Raw genomic sequence first — 21796 nt, 5'->3', positions numbered from 1 at the left:
ACAGATGCTGCCTGACCTGCTGAGTATTTCCAGCACTTTTTGTTTTTATTTCAGATTTCCAGCATCTGCAGTATTTTGCTTTTATATACATAAAGATCTCATTAGTTAACCAATCCAAACACAATGACAGGCTTGATCTATCTGCTGCCATCTGATATAAACAGTGTGGTGCAGTGAATGCTCCCATGGCGAACTGCTACACCATTACTAAAAATAGCCAACACTTCGATGATTAGGTTCCAAAAAAGAGAAATTTGGGATTTTTTAAAAATGTCTTCAGTGTTTTAATTGCAATAAGTTTCTGCAATATTATGGGGGTAAAATTCATTCACATTTTACATTGATTCCCTGGGGCCAGGCAGCATCACAGGTCGCTGCGCAGCCAGTGCGACATTCATTATGGATATCATTGAAGAATGGCATGTGGATCGCTTGGGAATCGAAGTGGCTGCACAGCACCACGAGAACTAATTTCTCCCACTAAGATTTTCTTGGTCTAGTTTTCTTTAATTCTCTTTCAGTCCTTATGGTTACCATGATGACCTGGACATGAGCAGAAGTATTAACTTGAAGAAAAATGTTTTAAAATCAGTGACCCTGGGCATAATGCTGTCAATGTTCCACTAATCACCTTTTAAATTAATTTGCCAATGCTGTAAATAATGTAGCCTTTAAAATGTTAAAATCCACAGAAGGCGAATCTTACCACTGAATTCTGGGAGTATTATAAAATAGCGTAATCAGATTTATAACTAAACCATTCATTATCTATCGCCAACAATTGCTTCTCTTGAATGCTATGACACATGAAGAAAATTGACTTAAAATGGAGGAGGTAATATAGCTGCACGTAATTTGTCACTGCTCCTGTTGTTGTTCGCATTGAGTTGTGGTCAATGAATTGTGCTGGCATGAAGGTTAATAAAGAGGGCTAAATCTGAAAGCTCATCCAAAGTTGTCAATTAGGAGTCTGGAAGTCCATTGCGCCGAGTTTCATCAAAATGTCAGACACAAATGACAAATCCTGTTTTGGGACTTTGATGAGAGGAAGCAACTAAGTGCAATATTAAGCCTTTACTGAATACAGTGTTTTGTCAAGAACACAAAACAGCTGGATTATAGGAAAGACATCATTTTCAATAAGCATGAAAGCATAGGTGGAAGATTAGGCCTAGGTCCCATAATCTGAGCCTGGCCTCTGAATTATTTTCCGGCTCCACTGTCACAAAGAAACACAATATTGAGCACAACATATAAATTAAAATAACAGAATACCTTTTTGATATTCAGTTTTAGCTTACTGCTCTGTTCTTGCTCCACTATCATTTTCCCCAGGGTCTTCCACTGGGCAACCAAGGTGCCCATCTGAATCAGGTGGGAGCCTCATCAATCTTCACAAATTGACATCTATGATGTAAATATAACCCCAATGCCTTCTTATTTGCCCGCTGGGTGCAGCATCCAATGTGCATGCTCAGCTCAGAAAAATCTGATAGAACAACAGAAGAGGCCCAGAAAGGTAAGTGTTTAAATAATTTTTGTGCGGCCAGGAGGAACAAGAATAATGTGGGCTGCTGCTGCTGTCCTAGGCTACCCCTCCACCCACACTTCACCCCCTTCTCCACACCTCAGGGTCTCTCTTATGCCTGGCCGAATCAGCCGCCAAGCCCAATATTGTGCTGGCCCAGAGCTGCACTTGGACACATATTTGGTGCCCACTTTTATGTTAACGAGGTCTGATCCACAAAATAGACATAGTTCTCACAGCTACTACAGGGCCGCTGGCCAGTCCACACAACCTGGTTATCACAATATATATATATATAGGTCAAACTTTTAGTGGTACTGCATGAAAGAAGGCATAACAGTGCAATGAACAGATAGCTAAACCAGCTTGGCTGCTCTGAGTAAGATAACACATTGGCAAGCATTGTTGCATCCATTTGGCAATGACTGTAAGGCACTGTCTTCACTTTGTTTGGGTAGTAGCTAGACGCAGGGTTGTGCCATTTACTGCAATTACCTATTGTCAACATGTACCATTTAGCTGACATAACTAGTAACACTGCTAGGGTCTCACCTCCTTACAAGCTGCAATACTGACCTATGAGGAAGGCGCCATTGACTAGGAAACAGTGCTGCCCCACTCCCAGCATGTCATGCAGCGCCATGTTGCTCTGTCACTTCTGCACTGGATACTGCAAAGATATTGGGCCCTGATAACATTCTGGCAACAGTACTGAAGACTTGTGCTCCAGAATTAGCTGCACCCCTAGCCAAGCTGTTCTAGTACTGCTACAATACTGGCATCTATCCAGCAATGTGGAAAATTGCCCAGGTATGTCCTGTGCACAAAAAGCAGAACACATCCAACCTGGCCAATTACTGCCCTATCAGTCGACTCCTGATCACCTGCAAAGTGATGGAAGGGGTCATTGACAGTGCTATCAAGTGGCACTTGCTCAGCAATAACTTGCTCACTGAAGCTCAGTTTGGGTTCCGCCAGGACCACTGAGCTCCTAACCTCATTACAGCCTAGGTGCAAACAGGGACAAATGAACTTCAGAGGTGAGGAGAGAGTGACTGCCCTTGACATTAAGGCAGCATTTGATCAAGTATGGCATCAAGGAGCCCTAGCAAAACTGGAGACAATGGGAATCGGGAAAACCTCTCTGTTGGTTGAAGGCATACTTAGCACAAAGGAAGATGGTTGTGGTTGTTGCAGGTTGTTGCGACCAGGTGAGAAAGGTGTCTAGGGGTCTTTCTCAGCCTTCACCTGGTCTTATTGTAACAGGGTTTAATTTTAGACACACTGTGATTTGAGCCCCCTCTCGGTGAATCCTTATTCACCATTTTCCAATTATAAGGCAAAGAAATGAGCACAAACAGGCTTTCTTAGGTTTAAAGAAGAAAAATCAAATTTATTAAAACTTAAACTCTAATTCGGTTAACACCTACGGATACACACCACGCCCCACACTAGCATGCATACGTGATATGCACATGCAAATAGAAACAGAAAAGAGAGAAAAATAAAGTAGAGAGGTTGAGGCAATCTCTGAAGGGGGTTTGTACTGTGCTTCAAGCTCGCTACACAGTCCTTGATTGTAGGCAGTCTTGCTTATTGTTGGGGCCCAGTATTCTTCTTTAACCTTGTTCACTGTAGGAGACCTTTCTTCTCTTGGGGTTCATGTGTCTTCAATGGGTCTTCAGTTCCGTGAGAAAGAGATGAGAGCAGACAGGAGAGAGGTCTTTTCCTGCCAATTTAAAACTCTGTGGCAAGTTCAAATTCAAAAATCTCCAACAGCCGGTTAGTCACGTGACTAAACTGGTCTGATCACGTCTGTTTCTGTATTGGCGAAGCAGAGACTGGTTCCTTTGTTCCAACACTGTCTGCTAGTATGTAAAAAAAGTCTTTCAATCAGGGGCTTGGCAACCCCTTGTAATAGGTCTTCTTTTCTTCCCAGCAACAATTTTAAAATTTAATGTCCATGTTGCGAAATATATATGCCTCATTCTTGGCAGGTGGGGGCCTGCATGACAGAGGTCAATCATCTCAGTCCCAGGACATCACTGCAGGAGTGGTGGTTTAGGCCCAACCACTTGCAGCTCCAACAACACTCAAAAAACTCGACACCATCCAGGACAATGCAGCCCACTTGATTGGAACCCCAACCGCCACCATTAACATTCCCTCCCTCCACCATTGATGTACAGTGGCAGCAGTGTGGACCATCTACAAGATGCTCTGCAGCAACTCACCAAGACTCCTTCAACAGCACCATCCAAACCTGTGACCTCTACCACCGAGAAGGACAAGGGCAGTAGATGCATGGGAACACCACCACCTGCAAGTTCCCCTCCAAATCCCACACCATCCTGACTTGGAACTATGTTGCAGTTCCTTCGCTGTCACTGGGTCAAAATCCTGGAACTCCCTTCCTAACAGTTTTGTTGGGGTACCTACACCCCAAGGACTGCAGCAGTTCAAGAAAGCAGCTCACTGCCACCTTCTCAAGGGCAATTAGGGATGGGCAATAAATGCTGGCCGAGCCAGCAATGCCCACATCACCTGAACGAATAAATAAATAAAAAAATCAATGGTTTGTTTGAGTAGTCGGAAAAGTGGCAAATGGAATACAATCTGGAGAAGTGTGACGTAATGCATTTGGGGAAGGCAAGCAAATCAAGGGAATACACAATAAACGGGAGGATATTGAGAGGGGTACGGGATGTGAGAGACCTTGGAGTGCAAGTCCACAGGTTCCTGAAGGTGGCAGGACAGGTAGATAAAGTGAAGAAGGCATATGGAATGCTTTCCTTTATTGACCGAGGTATAGAATACAAAAGCATGGTTAAGCCACAGCTGGAGCATTGCATACAGTTCTGGTTACCATATTACAGGAAGGACATAATTACTCTGGAGAAAGTACAGAGGAGATTTACAGGAATGTTGCCAGGGCTTGAAAATTGCAGCTATGAGGAAAGATTGGATAGGCTAGGGTTGTTTTCCTTAGAACAGAGGAGGCTGAGGGGTGAATTAATTGAGGTGTACAAAATTATGAGGGGCCTAGATAGAGTAGACAGGATGGACCTGTCTCCTATAGCAGAGAGGTCAACTACCAGGGGCACAGATTTAAGGTGATCAGTAGAAGGATTAGAGGGGACATGAGGAAAGCTTTTTCACCCAGAGGGTGGTGGATGTCTGGAATTCACTGCCCGGATTGGTGGTGGAGGCAGAAACCCTCAATTCTTTTAAAAGGTACCCGGACATGTACCTGAAGTGCTGTATCCTGTATGGCTACGGACTAGGTGCTGGAAGGTGGGATTAGAATGGGCGGCTAGTTTTTTCAGCTGGGGCAGACACAATGGGTTGAATGGCCTCTTCCTGTGCCGTAACTTTTCTATGGTTCTACCTTGGTCAGTAGTGGTGCTACCGAGCCACTCTTGGCGATAGATATTGAAGTTCCCACCCAGAGCACATTCTGTGCCCTTGCTACCCTTAATGCTTCTTCCAATTGGTGCTCAATAAGGATAAGCACTTGCCTGGAGGCTCAGCCCAACACCTTCGTTTTTCTTTCAATTCACTTTAATCTGTCACTTCTTAATCCCCTGCCACACCCACCCGCCGTCTTTGGCAAAGGCTGTTATGGGATTGGGATGCTTTCTGAGCCTTCCCAGATCTTTCAAAATTTTGTCTCCGTATTCTGGCACTCATTTTTAATTGTCCTCTTGCCTTTAAATTTTGCCTTGTGCCTGCAATGCAAACCTATTTTACCCAAGAATTTGTGTTGGTGATTTTACCTACAATTACTGAATAAGCAGTCTGGCACAAGCGGCTGCCCAGAATGGGAGGGAACAGAGAGGTGGAAAGGAGCAGAGGATAAGGCAAATAGGAGTGGTAGTAGTAAGGAAATGTTGGGGATGAGAAAAGTAGGGAGGGAAGATGGAGAGCAAAAGGGGAGTTACGAGAGGATGGAAGGGAGAAGGGAGTGGGAGGGAATGGGCCAGGGAATGTCCAAGGAAAGGAAAGGGGAGGGAGAAGAAGAGACCATCTTAACTTTCTTAAGCTAAACACTGAAAAAAAACAAAGCCATCAGCTTCAGTCTCTGCACAAATTCTGTACCTTTGGCGTCAATTCCATCACCCTCACCAAACACAGTTTCAGGCTGAAGCAGACTGTTTGCAACCGCAGTGCCTCATTCAACCCCATATCCTCTCCATCACAAAAACTGTCTGTTTCCACCATTGTAACATTGTGTGCCTCTGCCCTTACCACAGCCTATCTGATGCTCAAATGCTCATCAATGCCTTTGCAACCTCCAGATTCCACTATTCCAATGTTCTCCAAGTCACCTCCCATTTTCTGCACTCCCTAATCTTCAGCTCATTAAAATTCTCTCCTCTTTACATTATCTTCCACGAAGTCCCATTGACCCATCATCCCTGTCCTCACTGACCTACATTAGCTCCTGGTCACTGAAAGCCTCTAATTTAGAATTCTCGTCCTCATTTTAAAATACATTCATGGCCTCACAGCCTCACCTCTCCCTATCTCCGGCCCTGCAGTCATACCATTCCCCCCATCAAACACACTGTTCCTCTAACTCTGACCCGTTGTGAATCTCAATTTATCCCAACATTGGTTGCTATGTCTTCAAGCACTTCAAGTGTCTTACTAATTTGATTGAGTTTTTTGAGGAAATGACGAAGATGATTGATGAAGGAAGGGCAGTGGATGTTATCTATATGGACTTCAGTAAAGCCTTTGACAAGGTCCCTCATGGCAGACTGGTACAAAAGGTGAAATCACACAGGATCAGAGGTGAGCTGGCAAGATGGATACAGAACTGGCTCGGTCATAGAAGACAGAGGGTATCAGTAGATGGGTGTTTTTCTGAATGGAAGGATGTGACTAGTGGTGTTCCGCAGGGATCAGTGCTGGGACCTTTGCTGTTTGTAGTATATATAAATGACTTGGAGGAAAATGTAGCTGGTCTGATTAGTAAGTTTGCGAACGACACAAAGGTTGGTGGAGTTGCGGATAATGATGAGGATTGTCAGAGGATACAGCAGGATATAGATCGGTTGGAGACTTGGGCGGAGAAATGGCAGATGGAGTTTAATCCGGACAAATGTGAGGTAATGCATTTTGGAAGGTCTAATGCAGGTGGGAGGTATACAGTAAATGGCAGAACCCTTAGGAGTATTGACAGGCAGAGAGATCTGGGCGTACAGGTCCACAGGTCACTGAAAGTGGCAACGCAAGTGGATAAGGTAGTCAAGAAGGCATACGGCATGCTTACCTTCATCGGTCGGGGCATAGAGTATAAAAATTGGCAAGTCGTGATGCAGCTGTACAGAACCTTAGTTAGGCCACACTTAGAATATTGCGTGCAATTCTGGTCGCCACACTACCAGAAGGACGTGGAGGCTTTGGAGAGGGTACAGAGGAGGTTTACCAGGATGTTGCCTGGTCTGGAGGGCATTAGCTATGAGGAGAGGTTGGAAAAACTCATATTGTTTTCACTCGAACGACGGAGGTGGAGGGGCGACATGATAGACCTCACCTCTAGAGGTTTACAAACTTATGAGCGGCATGGACAGAGTGGATAGTCAGAAGCTTTTTCCCATGGTGGAAGACTCAGTTACTAGGGGACATAGGTTTAAGGTGCGAGGGGCAAAGTTTAGAGGGGATGTGCGAGGCAAGTTCTTTACACAGAGGGTGGTGAGTGCCTGGAACTTGCTGCCAGGGGAGGTGGTGGAAGCAGATACGATAGCAACGTTTAAGAGACATCTTGACAAATACATGAATAGGAAGGGAATAGAGGGATATGGGCCCCGGAAGTGCAGAAGGTTTTAGTTTAGGCAGGCATCAAGATCAGCGCAGGCTTGGAAGGCCAAATGGCCTGTTCCTGTGCTGTACTGTTCTTTCTTAGGACCCATGCTCTGGAATTCCTTCCCGAAACCCTTCCACTTCCCTCTCTTCATTTAAGACTTTCCTTAAACTCACTTTTTTGACAAAATTTTTGATCACTCCTCTTCATACCTCTTTCTTTGATTTGGCATTTATTTTAATCACACCTCTGTGAAGGTACAATATAAAACTCCACTTGTATAATTAAGTAAACAGTAAAGAAATGAGGTAACAGACAGTACCAAGCCAAATGAAAAGAGTCACACAAATGTAAGGAACAGTGAAAATCCAACAGACTGGAGAATTATAAAAAAGCAACAAATGGGATACAAAGAAAATAACAAGTGAAGTGAAATATCAAGAAAAAAATCTTGGAAGATATAGCAAAGATAAGAACAAATGTTTTATAAATAATGGTTAAAGGGGAATGGGACCATTTTGTATGTTTTCCTAGGAAAGGAAGAGAACAAAAAAGCAACCATACAAGGGAACCTAAAAATAAGTCAAGGGGAGGAAAATAGTAGATTTCAAGACATGGTAATGGAGAAAATAGTTCAAATCTCCAGGGCCTCTCGGTTTGCTCCCAGGGTTTAAAAGAAGCAAGTGAGGAAATTACAAATATATTAGACATTATTTTAAACTCTCTTGAATCAGTAATTGTGCCTAAGGAAAAGAAAATTGCAAATATCACTCCATTAATTAATGAGGGAGGGAGAAACCAGATCACTATAGACATGTCAGTTTAACATCAAGTGTAGGGAAATTATCATATATAGAGTATCAAAGCACTTGGATGAGTATCAGCTGATCAAAGGGAATGGATTTTTGATATTCATTCATGGGATGTGGGCGTCGCTGGCCAGGCCAGCATTTATTGCCCATCCCTAACTGCCCTTGAGAAGGTGGTGGTGAGCTACCTTCTTGAACCGCTGCAGTCCATGTGGGGTAGGTATACCCACAATGTAAAGAGTTGGTGACATCTGACTAATGTAATTGAATTTTTTGAGCAGGTCACCCGCATGGTGAATAGAGAAGTGTCTATGGATGTTGTCTATCAAATGTCTTCTGGAAATATATATAGAGTTCCACACAGAAATGAGCAGAAAAAATGAATGTGCACAGAATTGGCGTTAACCTTGTAACATGGGTAAGTAATTGTTTGGAAGGTAGGAGACAGAGTAGGGATAAAGGGTTTGTTCTCCGTTGAGCAGGATGTGACGAGTGATGTTCCCCAGTGATGTACTGTGGCCTCAGCTATTCACCATATATATTCATGATTTAGATGAAGGAGTAGAGAAGCTCTATATACAAGTTTGCAGATAATACTGATTTGAGAGGCGCAGTAGGTTGTGTGTATGGGGATAGGAGGTTACAAAGTGACATAGGCAGACCAAGTGAGTGAGCAACGCTAAGACAGATGGAGTTCAGTGTGGGGAAGTGTGAAGTCATGCATTTTGGGAGGGAATTTTAACATGGTTGAGTGCATGAATTTAGGTCTGGGGTAAAAACTGGAAAAATTGACCATGTGTTGGGTAGCAAGTGACTTGTGTATTTAAATTAAGCGAGTTAGGCTGAATAGATGTAACTCCCTCGAGAAAAGCGGGTTACCGATTAATATATGCTAATTACTCAATTAGAGCAATATTTTAACTCACTTCTAAGTTTAATGTTGAGTCCACGGGTTTCTCAGCCTTCCTGAAACTCGCCAGTGAAAGAGAGGCAAGCACACAGTGCCAATAGAGGGGATCAATCAATCTCCTGGAAATGTAGCAATAAATTTCTGTACTCACTACTGCTTTCTTACCTGCTCAGGGGAAAGGGTGTTCATAGTACATTTGCTGAGAGTTGACTTTCTACACTTTGGGGGTATTTTCCTCACTTCGAAGGTTTGTTCTATCACATCAGGATGGGTGCTGCTTATGCTGTTTCAGATTGGACCTCAGATAAAAAGCAATATGACCAGCAGCAGCAGCAGCCTCCTGGTGTTAGACCTGTAGCTGTAGCCAGAGAGGAGGCCTGTAGAGAGGTGCAGTTCACAGGAAGCACTACCCACAAAACAGGGTCTACCGGCAAAGGCTCAGTTTCCTTGACATGTCTGAACAGAAGTTTCTCAAGATCTTCATGTTGCCATGCCGGGTGGTAACAGACATCTGCAGGCTTTTAGAAGACGAACTGCGCCTGCTGGACCTAACTTCCATGCTTTACCAGTGGATGTCAAAGTCACCACCACTTTCAACCTTTTAGCTTCCAGATTCTTCCAGGGCTCTACCATGGACATATTCAATATTTCCCAGTCGGCGGCTCACAAATGCATAGGACAGGTGACTGATGGGCTGTTTGCCAGAGCCAGAAATTATGAGAACTTTGCCTGTGATGACACCAGTCAGAATGAGTGGGTGCTCAGGTCTGTGGCTCCAACTGGCTTCCTACAGGTGCAGGGTTGCCATCGACTACAAACATGTGGCAATCTGGGCACCCCAGAGTATTCGTCAATCGCAAGGGCTTCCACTCCATGAATGTGCAGCTGGTGTGCAATCACAAAAAGATATTTCTGCAGGTGTGCACAAGATTCCGAGGTAGCTGCAATAATGCTTTAATCTTACGACAGTCTAAGCCCCCTGTTCTCTTTGGACCTGCATGCAGACTTAAGGAGTGGCTGGTAGAAGACTTCAAACTTGGCTCAGGACACCTGTCAGAAACTTCAACCAATGAAGCCCAACAATGCTACAATGAATGCCATATCGCCATCAGATGTGTGATTGAACAAGCCATTGGCATGTGAAGAATTGCTCTTGTGCCTAGACAGATCTGGAGGTGCCCTTCAGTACATTGCAGTCAATTACCTTTCTAATATAATGTTTATAATGCTATAGCTTTAGAATTTTGAGACCACTCACTGTCTTTTTATAATGGCAATAGAGTGTTTCTCCTCTATTCAATCACTCAGATAGAAATACATTTCAGCACCGCAGCATGAAACTCTGAGCAACAATATGATGGCAAGTTCTGAAGCAAATAAGGCATCTCGTCTCCACAACATTGTGCACAGAATCCCAAGGCTTACAACATATCTGAGCTACTCAACCCATCCCAATGGAGATGACAAATGCAAAGGGGGGTGGAAAGTAGCACACATTATGCAATTGGCTCATTGCACTCCTGAGACGCTGTCCTATATTGTGTCTGGCGCAATGAGCTCCTTACTCAGAGGTCGGGTATCTTTGCCCCTCTAGGCAACCTCATGCAACAACACTTGTTGTGTGCTTTCCCAATCCTCTTTGCCTTTTTCTCACTGGGGCTGGGTTCACAATGGGCAAGTCATGTAACTGGAGTACCAGTAAATTATGTGAACAAGTTGGCCTCACTTATCTGGGAAGTTAGGATATTTGTGTGACAGTGCACATAGCACTTGAGTTGCATTAACAGCCCCATATTATGCTACCAGATAAAACTCTGATGGCATTCTAACAAAACATTCCTCTTCTATTTCTGCCAACCCCCTACATCTAGCCATAGCTCTCAGTACCTCAGATGAAACCAAAATTTCACAGCGTCATGTCATTCACTCCACCTGTCACAATCACGAGCAGAAACACAACGGCCGGAATTTTACAGTGGGCGGACGGGAGCCAGACTCCGATTAAATGTCTGTGACAACCCGGCTTCCGCCCAGCCTGGGGATCCATCCTGTATTTTACAGATCCCCAGACTTTAATTGGCCCAAGGCGGGACTTCCACTCACTTGAGGGCCGGCAGTTCTTAGTGTCAGCAGCACCACTGGGAGCGGTGGCCACTGCTGGGACTGCAGCCCAGCCGACCTGATGGAGCCGAGAGTGGGTAAGTTTGGATTGCCTCACCAGGGGGATCGGTTGTGCCCTGGTGAGGCTAGGGTGGTTGTTTGGGGGGGAGGGGGGCATCTTGGATCACAGGGGTGGGTTGGGAGGCAGGGGTGGCCCTCAATCGGGCACCCTGTGCCCGACTGCCATGGGCCCTTAAGTGGCCGTTAAGTGGTCTTGATTGGCCTCAGGCGGGTGGGCCATTTCCCACCCCCCCGCCCCCCCACCTGACCTCCGTAAACTTGTCCAGAGGTGGAATTGGGGTGGATAGGTCTCCCAGAGCCTGCCGCTCAATTTTACGCTGCTCCCACGCCACCATCCGACCCGTTGGGGCGGCGTAAAATTCCGGCCAATGTTACCATTGACAAAAATAATGCAAGATTTTAATAGTTCTCCTTGAAAGCTAAATATAAAAAAGGGTTGCCAATATATTAAGGTCAGTTTTCCTCTTCAGCCACAATGGTGGTTGGTCTTTGGTGGGACCAGACTTTTCCCTGGCCCTAGCCTGCACTCCTAATCCCACCCTCGAACAGATACTTCAGCATTTACAGCTCTGCTTGTATGCCCACTTCAAGTGAAGAGAACAGAAATTGATGCACTGCCTTGCAGCAATGTAGCATGGCTGGTAGTGTTGGCCAAAAATAAAAAAACCTTTTAAAAGATTGAAATTTTAAATTTGTTACTTTGACTACAGAAATCAATCTGCCTTAATAAAATTTGACAGCACTTTCCCAACAACTGCGCACAACAACAATGCTGGGCTGTAGGATGTACCAGTATTATAAAGGGTCAAATGATGAGAAATATATTGTAGGACATTCCACCATTTTCATCCTATTATAATATGCCTACCTGTACTTGTTGGATGTATTAGATGACTAACGTCCCTTCTGGCAGGAAATCATGGAAATGGTGTTAGGTAACAGAAGAAAGCTAGTGGGATAGGTTCCATGGCTAGTTTTCCTTCCCACCCCAACATGGTTCCATCGATCTACCCATCACCCTTTTTAAATGGTGTTTACCCACAATTTGCTGCACCAGCACCGGCAAGCTTCCAATGTTCATTTACAATGCTGGTATAACAAGTGAAGAAATTCAGTTAAATTTATTTTTGAATGGGGAAATTTCCATTTAAATCTCATATGCCAGAAAAAGATGACTTTAACCAGACAGTTTATAATATGAATGTAAAAGACACAGGCTCTCATACCGGTGAACTCCACTATTGCACATCATGATGTGGCAGGCTCCCAAACGATTGCAGAGCTCAGAAGAGACTGACAACAAGCCAACACCCGAGGCACTACAGGCTGTATAAGCACAGGCTGCTGTACGTTTCGACTTGATAAAGGATTCCATTAATCGATGAAGTTCATCCAATGCATTGAGGGGTCGCATAAACTGCAGGCAGAAGGCAGACAATGCTGAAGTCAATACTTTTCCATCAGGTAGCTTAGGGACAAGAAGTTAACAAGGTATGGAAGCTGATGAAGAACAAAAATTATTCAGTACCACAACTGTATACAATTTTCTGGACTGTGCAAAGAAATTAAAGACATTTATTTTCTTACAAAAATTTGACATTAGGTTCTACTTCAAAAAATCTTTTTTTTTTAGAAATTAATACAAATCTGCAAATGTTAATCCATTCAGTGAATGAATGAAATTTTATGAATTAAATATAAAGATTCTCATGTTTCTTTTAATTACCTTATCTATTGCAGCAGCTTTGGATGAATTCGGAGGCAAATTTGATTTATCCAGATAGAAAGCCCTGTTTAAAGAATAAAGCCATTAGATAGATCTCCCAGAAAAAGCTAAAAAAAAGTTGCAGAAAAGATAATTCCAGGAGTCCTGCTTTTCCAGTAGAAGTGTAGTAGAGTGGAAGTTCTCTCTGCCCATTGTGAATGGCACACATCCTGCCCAAATTGTAGGAATGGTGTCTTTAATATCTGTCAGAGGGAGCAGCCAGCATTTGTAAGGACATATCAGCAGCACCCATCCCAAAGATTGGCTTGTGGAATCCCAGATTCAATTCCGTTATTCTTGGCAAGTTCTGGAGTATTTTGAAGGGCCTCAACAGAACTCATTGCAGCTTCAGAGTTTAGATCAGAAGTTAATTCTGACCTTACAAAGTTTATAGCCCATTATCCTTAGGGATCAGCAATAAGTGCTCACCTTGCTAGTGATGCCCATATCTTGAGAATGAATTAAGAAAAAATAAACTTGGTTCCACCTTAAATTGGGCACAATGGACCTGTTCTCCACCTTCTCCAACTCAAGGCATTTCTGGTGCCGTGTTCTTGTGTATTTAGACCTTGCAGCAAATGTTGGTAATCAGTAAGTCAAGAGTTGTTAAAGTTCCTCAATTGTTAATGATAGCAGCTTCTGTCGGAGTGATTCCAGAGTCTGGCCTTCCCAGTGTGCAGGGAGAGTGCATCCCAGGAAATTGCAATCATGATTTTGTGAAATGCAATATCTGTAACCACACCCTCCACTGGGAGCACTGGATCACAAATTCACTTATGGAAGCAATGTAATTAAACATAGGATTTGATGAGCTCTTGAATTACTGATCACTAGTTCCTAATGCTTATTTTCATAACATTTAAACACTAATTCAGCACCAACAGCAGTAACTTACATTTATGTTTCACTTAATAAAACTTCCCAAGGCACTTTACAGGAAGAGTGGCGAACACTGAATATTACAGTATTTATGGGAAGTGACTGAAGATATGTGAAAGTAGGAGGTTTGAGGAACTTTTGAAGAAGGGAAGACATGTAGCAAAGCAACATGGTTAGAGAGAATATTCCAGGGTGCAGAACCCTGATGGCCAGGTGCTCTGCCATTGAGGGAATGAGGTATTCCCTGGCATTTCTCATGCTCTCTGACCTCTTACCTCCTGCTCACTGGCCTCCTATCTCCTGGTCCCCAGCCTCGTAGCTCCCACTCCCTAGCCTCCTATTTACTGCTCCCTTGTCTTTTATTTCACAACACACAGCCTCTGATCAGAATTTAAGGATAGGGCTGATGGGTTTGGGTATACAGAAACTGCACCACAACTGTATTTCCCTCCATCCCGGCGGTAATCCTAGAAGGAGCAGTATTCCTGCTCCAAACCTGCCCTATATGGCAATGAAGATGCCGAAAGCAAACTGCAGTGAATTATTGGCAGTATTCCTGCTCTGCTGTTAACTTACCAATGGGAGGGAAATCTAGGCTACAATTCTGGATGGGTCTTACTTCCTTCTGCTATTAGGAAGACTGAAGCTTTTGTCTTTAGCTCCGCCACAAACTTCATACCCTTGTTACACACTTCATCCCCTTCCTCGCCACTGTCTTATGCTGAACCAGGCTGCTCACATCCATTGGATCCTATTCAATTTGGAGTTGAACTTCTGCTCCTATATCCTCACCATCACAAAAACTGCCTTGTTCCATCTTTATAACTTAGCCTTCTGCTGACCCCACCTCAGTCCGGTCTTGTTCTTCTGGCTCTGACTCCTGTCAAAATGGCCAAGTCTGAATGTCATTTTGGCAGGTTTCAGGTCAAAAGTGCAGGACTGTTGGGCAGATAGGGCAACAAACTTCACAGGAGCACTCTTCAGATTTTATGGACCAGATAGCAGAGGCAGTCAGTGCAATCTCTACCACCCCAAGAACTTCCACCAAGTGCCAGAGAAGGCCACAAGACCTCATAAAGCATATCTGGACACTTTTGTCAATACACATTCTCTACCACTCAGACAATCTTTACTGATGTCCTTACCTCTCATACCCTTTCTATCTCAGCATCTGGGTGTTCAGAAACCTCACTTATACAAAGGGCAACCTCTGCAAACACTCAAGCACTTTCTTTACTCAAAACTATTCTGTCAACTCAGATTGCCTGCCACAAGGGTTATAGCTTGTCTTCAATGTCACTTAATATAAATGGGCAATGTACCTCTGTAACTCATCATCATAGAATGCATGCTTATATGAGGGAAAATGTTTATACCACTCATTTGCCCATAACATTGTCTTCTTTCCCTCCAAAGGAAAAGATGACCTACAACCAGCACCAAAGAAATACAACTGCTGTAGGAACAGCATTGGTGAAAACCCAGAGTGCACATAAAGAGGTGCTGCACATCATGAATGAACCTAGTGGAAGGATGGCAACAGCTGCCAAATGCTCAAAAGGTCATGTAAGCTTTATAGCAATACTTACCTGGCAGGGAGAAGTCTGAATCATGCTGCAGCTCTCCCATACTTACCTGGCAGGGGAGAGACCATAATCAGTGGGCTTGGACCATGCAAGTGGCGTTTTTGTATTTTTTGGGGGGGGTTTCAATGTCATTCTTATTTCGCCCTTTGGGATTGGAGATCTACTGTGGTTGTTGTTTTCCTGTTTGTTGGGGATTTAGTGCCTGTCCCGGGAAAGCTTCAAGCAAAAAATGGCTGCAACCAACAACAGAGCTCCAGACCAGGGGGTGTGTAACACCATTAGGGTGGCGGTGAAAGATAGCGAAGGAGGTGCACCCATCGACCGCATCTACTTCATTAAGAAAATCCTGATTGAATTCTGTGGATTCCAAGCTGTGGACATCTTTTGCCCGCAGCACTTTCCCAGCAGTGGCTATTTCGATATGACGTTCAAGAACATGATGAGATGCATCAAGTTCCTGAAAGTGTTGAAGGAAAGAGGAAACCAGGCACCGCTGTCCATCCTCAAGGCAGAGCTGCTATTCAACCTGCCTTCACAATGGAACTGGGTGGTGACAATCCACCTCTACAACCCCCATGTTCCTGTCACGGATATGCTCACTTTCCCCGTCAGGTACGTCGAGGTGACCGAGAGCAGCACCGAGGTCAAGGACCCGTTTGGGATTTGGACCAGCATGTAGCAGATCAAGGTGACCTGGAAAGTGGACATCAACAGAGCCATCATCCATCCTCCCTCCAGCTTCACTATCGGGGAAATTTGAGGCTTCTTGGTCTAGGCGGGGCAGCCCAGAGTTTGTCGTACCCTATGGCAAATCTAGTCATGTGGCGGTCAACTGCAGCACAGTCGTCTGCAAGAACTGCAAGCAGGAAGGCAATCAGACAAAGGACGGTAAGCAGAGTAAGTGCTGCAACCTGTGTAGTGGGGCAGGCCACCTCTACAAGACCTGCCCCAAGCGCTGCCTCAGTTACGCAGAGGCGGCAAGGTCCAAGGAAAGGCTGGAGGAAGGAACGGTGATCACGCCTGGTGCTGTGAAGGAGACAAGCAACTCTCCCTGCAGCAAGGAAAATCCGTCTAAGAAGGAGAAGAAAGAGGAGGCAGCTGCAACAAGCGACCCAACACCTTCCCCGTGCCGGAAACTCCTCCTCAACAGACAGAATCAATGGAGGAGGAGGCAGCACAGGGACAACTAGATGAATGGCAAGTGGTCAAAAGGAGAACCTAAAGGAAGAATCCCCCAAAAAAGGAGCAGGTCACCACCCAAACCAAGAGAAGGCTACCGTCTGAGACAGATTACGGCAGCTTCTCCTCGTCGGACAAGGAAGGGCCAGAAAGACGGCACCTGCAAAAGCAGCAGAACGCAAAGGAGCTAGAAGAGAAAGCCCCCCAGCTCCATGGCACTGGAAGCAGCGATGGGCCATGGGCCCAACTCACCCCAACCCTGAGGTGCTGAACCCAGTGAGATGCCCAGCACACCCCAGCTCTGGGAGACCAAGAGCAGAAATGTCCAGCGCACTCCAGCTCCAGGAAGCTGGGAGCAGAAACGTCCTCAAGAAGGAACAGAGGGGAAAGACACCACCAGCAGAGCACAGTCCAAATCTTGCTGCCTACAAGAACCCCCCCAATATCACCCCAGTAGAACAAAACCCCCGTGAGTCACCGGGAGGTTTTTTTGAGCCCAACAAATGTGCAACAGCTTGTGTACACTATGGGTATGCAGGAGCATACCCAAGGACTGGGACTAGTAAGGACACCTGGCGTGATAAGTGACATCAAGCTTTAAATGGGTATAAAGATTGCTTCCATTAACGAGCGTAGTGTTAAATCCACTACGCGATGTGTTTCGACCTTGGGTTGCCTTGCCAAGGTCAAAGCCGACCTACTGTTTCTACAGGAGTTTGGGATACCGCACCTCAGCACCTACAGACAATGGTCACGATAGTGGTCCCAAGATCCATCAATCTGGTCAGGGGGGAATGATTCCCGTTCCTCGGGCCTGGGTATTCTGCTGCAAGGAGGCATCTTCACCATCTCCAAAGTTAAGGAGGTGGTGGGCGGTTGCCTCCTCATAGCAGACGTAATGTACAACAATGCTTCACTCCGGTTAATCAACGTGTATGCCCCAGTCCAATACAGCGAGTGGCTGACGGTCCTCCAGCAGCTCTCACTGCTGCTGCCGACGTTCAGGCCAGTCATTCTAGGCGGTGACTTCAATTGCATCCGGCAATGATGACAGCAAACTGGACGCTACATCCAGATTCCTAATGGAAACAGTAAAAGATGCCAAGCTGTACGACGTCTTCAGCAAACCTGCAGACGGAGCGCAGCGTATATTCACCTGGTCAAGACCAGACGGGTCTGTCCGTTCCGGGACTGACTTTCTTTTTGTGTCCCGTGCTTTCACGGTCGGATCCACTGACGTCAAGCCGGTGTTCTTCTCTGACCATTGCCTCTTACTGGCCGACTGTCACTTACAGGATGACCAGCGGGTTGACAGGGGGACATGGAAACTGAACGTAACACTGCTGACCCCAGAGAGCATTGAGGAACTCAGAAGTGATTACAAAGGTTGGAGAACTGTGAAACCCCTCCTTTGAGTCTCCGGTGCACTAGTGGGAAGCGATCAAGGCAAACATCAAGAGGTTCTTTATCCTCAAAAGTGTTCAGAGGACTACAGAGAGAAAGAGGGAAATGGCCCGACTCCAGAAAAGAATGCAGAATCTGCTCCGGCAGCAGTCGATAGGGTTCGAGGTCAAAGAGGATGTCCAAGAGGTGAAGAGCCAGCAGGCCTCGCTCTTTGCCGTGGAGGCCTCCAAGATCATCATCCAGTCCAGTGTCCGCTCCTTTGAGCAGGATAAGACGTGCTTGCGTTTCTTCTTCCAACAGGTACACAGAGAGAGCTCTGTGATCAGCAGCCTGAAGGAAGAGAACGGTCCAGTAATGTCATCGCAGTCCAAAATACTAAGGATTAGCAAATCCTTTTATGCTGGGCTGTACGATGTGAAGCCTACGGTCAGCATGACTTCCCAGTCTTTCCTGTCATCTATCACGGAGGTCTTAGATGACAGAACGCGGGAGAATCTGGTCAAACTGCTAACTCTGGATGAGCTGACAAAGGCCACCAGGTCCTTCGAGACAAGTAAAACTCCTGGCAGCGACGGCTTACTGGTTGAGTTGTATTCGACTGCTGGAAGTGTACAAGAGTATGCTTCTGGCCGGCAGCATGTTAGAATCCATGAGGAAAGGCATCACCACCCTCATCTACAAGCGGAAATCAGAAATTGGCGGCCCATCTCACTGCTTAATGTAGACTACAAGATTCTGTCCAAAGTCATCGCCAGTCGAGTCAAGTCTGCTCTGGAGTTGCTGATCCACCCTGATCAGACCTGTTCTGTACCCGGCAGGAAGATCTCAGATAGCCTCGCACTACTCAGGGATACGATCGCCTATGTACGGGACAGGAGGGTGGACACCTGCCTCATCAGCTTGGACCAGAAGGCGGCTTTTGACAGGATATCACACACATACATGATGGACATGCTCTCCAAAATGGGGTTTGGGGAGGGAATCTGCAATTGGATCCAGCTGTTCTACACAAACATCAGTAGTGCAGTCTCAATAAATTTGTGGGAATCAGAAAGTTTCCTGATCAAATCTGGAGTCAGACAGGGCTGTCCTCTTTCCCCTGTCTTGTTTGTTTGCTGTATCGAACCTTTTACTGAGTCCATTAGGAAGGATGCAGGCTTAATAGGAGTGACAATCCCACGCAGCGGAGACACTCAGGTCAAAGCCTCGCTGGACATGGAGGACGTCACCGTCCTCTGCTCGGATCCACTGTCCATTCACAGGCTGATGAGCATCTGTGACCAGTTCGAACTGGCCTTGGGAGACAAAGTAAATCACAGAAAGGGCGAGGCCATGTTCTTTGGGAACTGGGCGGACTAACCATTTGTTCCCTTCACCGTCAGGTCAGACTTCCTGAAGATGCTGGGGATATGGTTCGGACGACCAGGGCGTGCATCAAAAACTAGAAGGAGCGTACAGCCATGGTAAAACATAAACTGAGCATGTGGTAGCAGCATTCTCTCTCCATTGCAGGTAAGAGCCTGGTCATCACGTGCGAGGCGCTCATGTTGTTACTGTTACACATGGGCCATGGCGGTCACCCGCACCATCTTCCATTATCTGGGGATCGAAAATGGACAGTGTCCGCAGGGACATGATGTTCAAACCTCTGGATAAAGGGGGAAAAAGCGTACCCAAGGTCGCCCTCATCCTGAGGGCCACCTTTGTGCGCGGCTGCTTCAAGCTGTGCATAGAACCCCGGTACGCAAACACCAAGTGTCACTACGTGCTGAGGTTCTATCTGTCCCTGGTGTTGCGAAGGATGGGTCTGGCCACATTGCCGTGAAACGCTCCATTCAGTTGGACCATACAGTACCACCTATCCTTCATGGAAAGGTTTGTGCAGTAAAACACCTTTGACCACCAATCCATCAGGCAGTGGTCTGCACGGAATGTCCTCAAGGACCTATGGGAAAAGGAGATGGTGGATCCTGTCGGATGGTTCCCCAAGCAGACTGCCAAAGTCATTTGGCAGAATGCTTCATCGCCAGAACTTTCAAACAAGTACCAAGATGTAGCTTGGCTGGTGGTGAGAAGAGCCCTCCCCATCAGATCCTTCCTGCATGCCTGGAATCTTACTGCTTCCACACAATGCCCTTGAGGTTTCTGTGGTGGGGAAGAGACTATTGCCCACCTCCTTCTGGAATGTGCTTTTGCAAAGCAGGTGTGGAAAGAGATGCAGTGGGTTTTGTCAAGGTTCATCCCAAGCAGCTCCGTAACACAGGAGTCTGTGCTCTATGGGCTGTTCCCAGGTACGCACACAGAGATAAACATCAACTGTTGCTGGAGGACCATCAACTCGGTGAAGGAGGCATGTGGGTCTGCCCGAAACCTGCAGGTATTCCAGAGAAAATAGTTGTCCACGACCATGTGTTGCAAACTGACATTTTCCAAGGTCCAGGACTGCATGCTGAGGAACGCACTAAAGCTTCAGTCAGACACTGTGAAGGCTCAATGGGGAAAGGCCACTGTGTAAGGTCCTCCCGCCATAGTGAAATGAGGGGCTGGAACCTATGTAAAACCCCTCGGGGTGTACGTACCAAAATGTTTTTTTACTGTGTAATGCCAATGTATATTGCATTTAAAATGGAATGGCAAGAATTGTGAGGCACCTCATGTTTTTCTGTATTGATGAAATCTGATCTCTTTTGTACTTTCCAAAATGTGAAATTTGAACTGTTTTGTCATTTTCTTTGCAAATTTTTATGAATAAAGTATATTTTTGGAAAAAAAATGCTTTATAGCAATGCCTTTATATGCAGTTATGTTCTAGTGTTTCACATCACATGGAGTGATTTGCAGGAACAGGTTGACCATGATGACAACCACCCAGGGACTTCCACTGGGCATCACATGCTGAAAGCACAGACTCATCAACAGTGCCACAGTATCCTACTTGTGAAAGAAGCAGCATATAAAATTTTGAATTCATTTCTGTGTATGATTTCAGCATTGGGAGGCTGGAATAATAGCAGGAAAAATGTAGACTTCTGTCTAATGAAGTATTTAATCATGAGAAACTTTGTGAAGGCATGGGTGGAGAACAGAGAACCTTTTTTAGAGGTCAAGCTTTATTGAACCCACTGGGCTAGCAATTACCCACCCCAACCCCTTTCTCTGGCTACTGGTTGTGCTGTGCAACAGCCTCACACTTTAGGGAGGGTGGTCCTTCACCCCCTCTTCATGATCATTGCGTTCAGCTTCTTGTAGAAGCAAGCCTTTCTTCACTGTTATATTATGCAGAACACAGGAAACTAAAATGATTCTTGGGACTTTCATTTGGCTGTATTCTCGGGCTCCACCATATTTACCCAGGCACCTAAAATTACAGTTTTTATATCTGTTCTCTGATACTTGTAGTAGTGGGGGCCTCAGTGTACCTGTTGTTCTCCCTGCATCTAAGGAAGCCTTCTTGGGTCATTAGCTATTTACTGCAGAAGATAGTCCTGATCACCAACAACCATCTGAATGCATGGCTCCAAGTCACAAGAGCTAGGATGGTGAATTGTTGTATGATGGAAATGTCTTGGCAACTTCCAGGGCATCAAGCAGGATAAGTTACTTGACAAATGGAGGGGTTGTCCTTACAGGGCTTTTAGTGTAACATGTGTTCCTCCAATTGCACCTGAGGGAACCTTTCCATTCTGTAGAATTGGATGGCTCCCTCTCTTTGTTTGTCTTTCCGCTTACACTGGGAGTCATATGAA

General features: G+C 45.5%; 1 protein-coding gene across 1 annotated transcript in view; it reads right to left on the bottom strand.

Annotated features, from left to right (window-relative positions):
* Positions 1–21796, bottom strand: part of prex2 (phosphatidylinositol-3,4,5-trisphosphate-dependent Rac exchange factor 2) — a 638971-nt gene that overhangs the window by 55037 nt on the left and 562138 nt on the right. The window contains exons 36-37 of the mRNA XM_068030918.1: positions 12964–13027; positions 12464–12654 (exon numbers count right to left, since the gene is read on the bottom strand). Of these exons, the coding sequence (XP_067887019.1) occupies positions 12464–12654; positions 12964–13027 (255 nt within the window). The remainder of the gene's footprint in view (positions 1–12463; positions 12655–12963; positions 13028–21796) is intronic.

Source organism: Heterodontus francisci, chromosome 5 (genome assembly GCF_036365525.1).
Source record: "Heterodontus francisci isolate sHetFra1 chromosome 5, sHetFra1.hap1, whole genome shotgun sequence".
NCBI classification, from domain to species: Eukaryota; Metazoa; Chordata; class Chondrichthyes; order Heterodontiformes; family Heterodontidae; genus Heterodontus; species Heterodontus francisci.
Note: the sequence above shows the minus strand (reverse complement) of the source record. Positions and strands in the feature narration are given on the sequence as shown.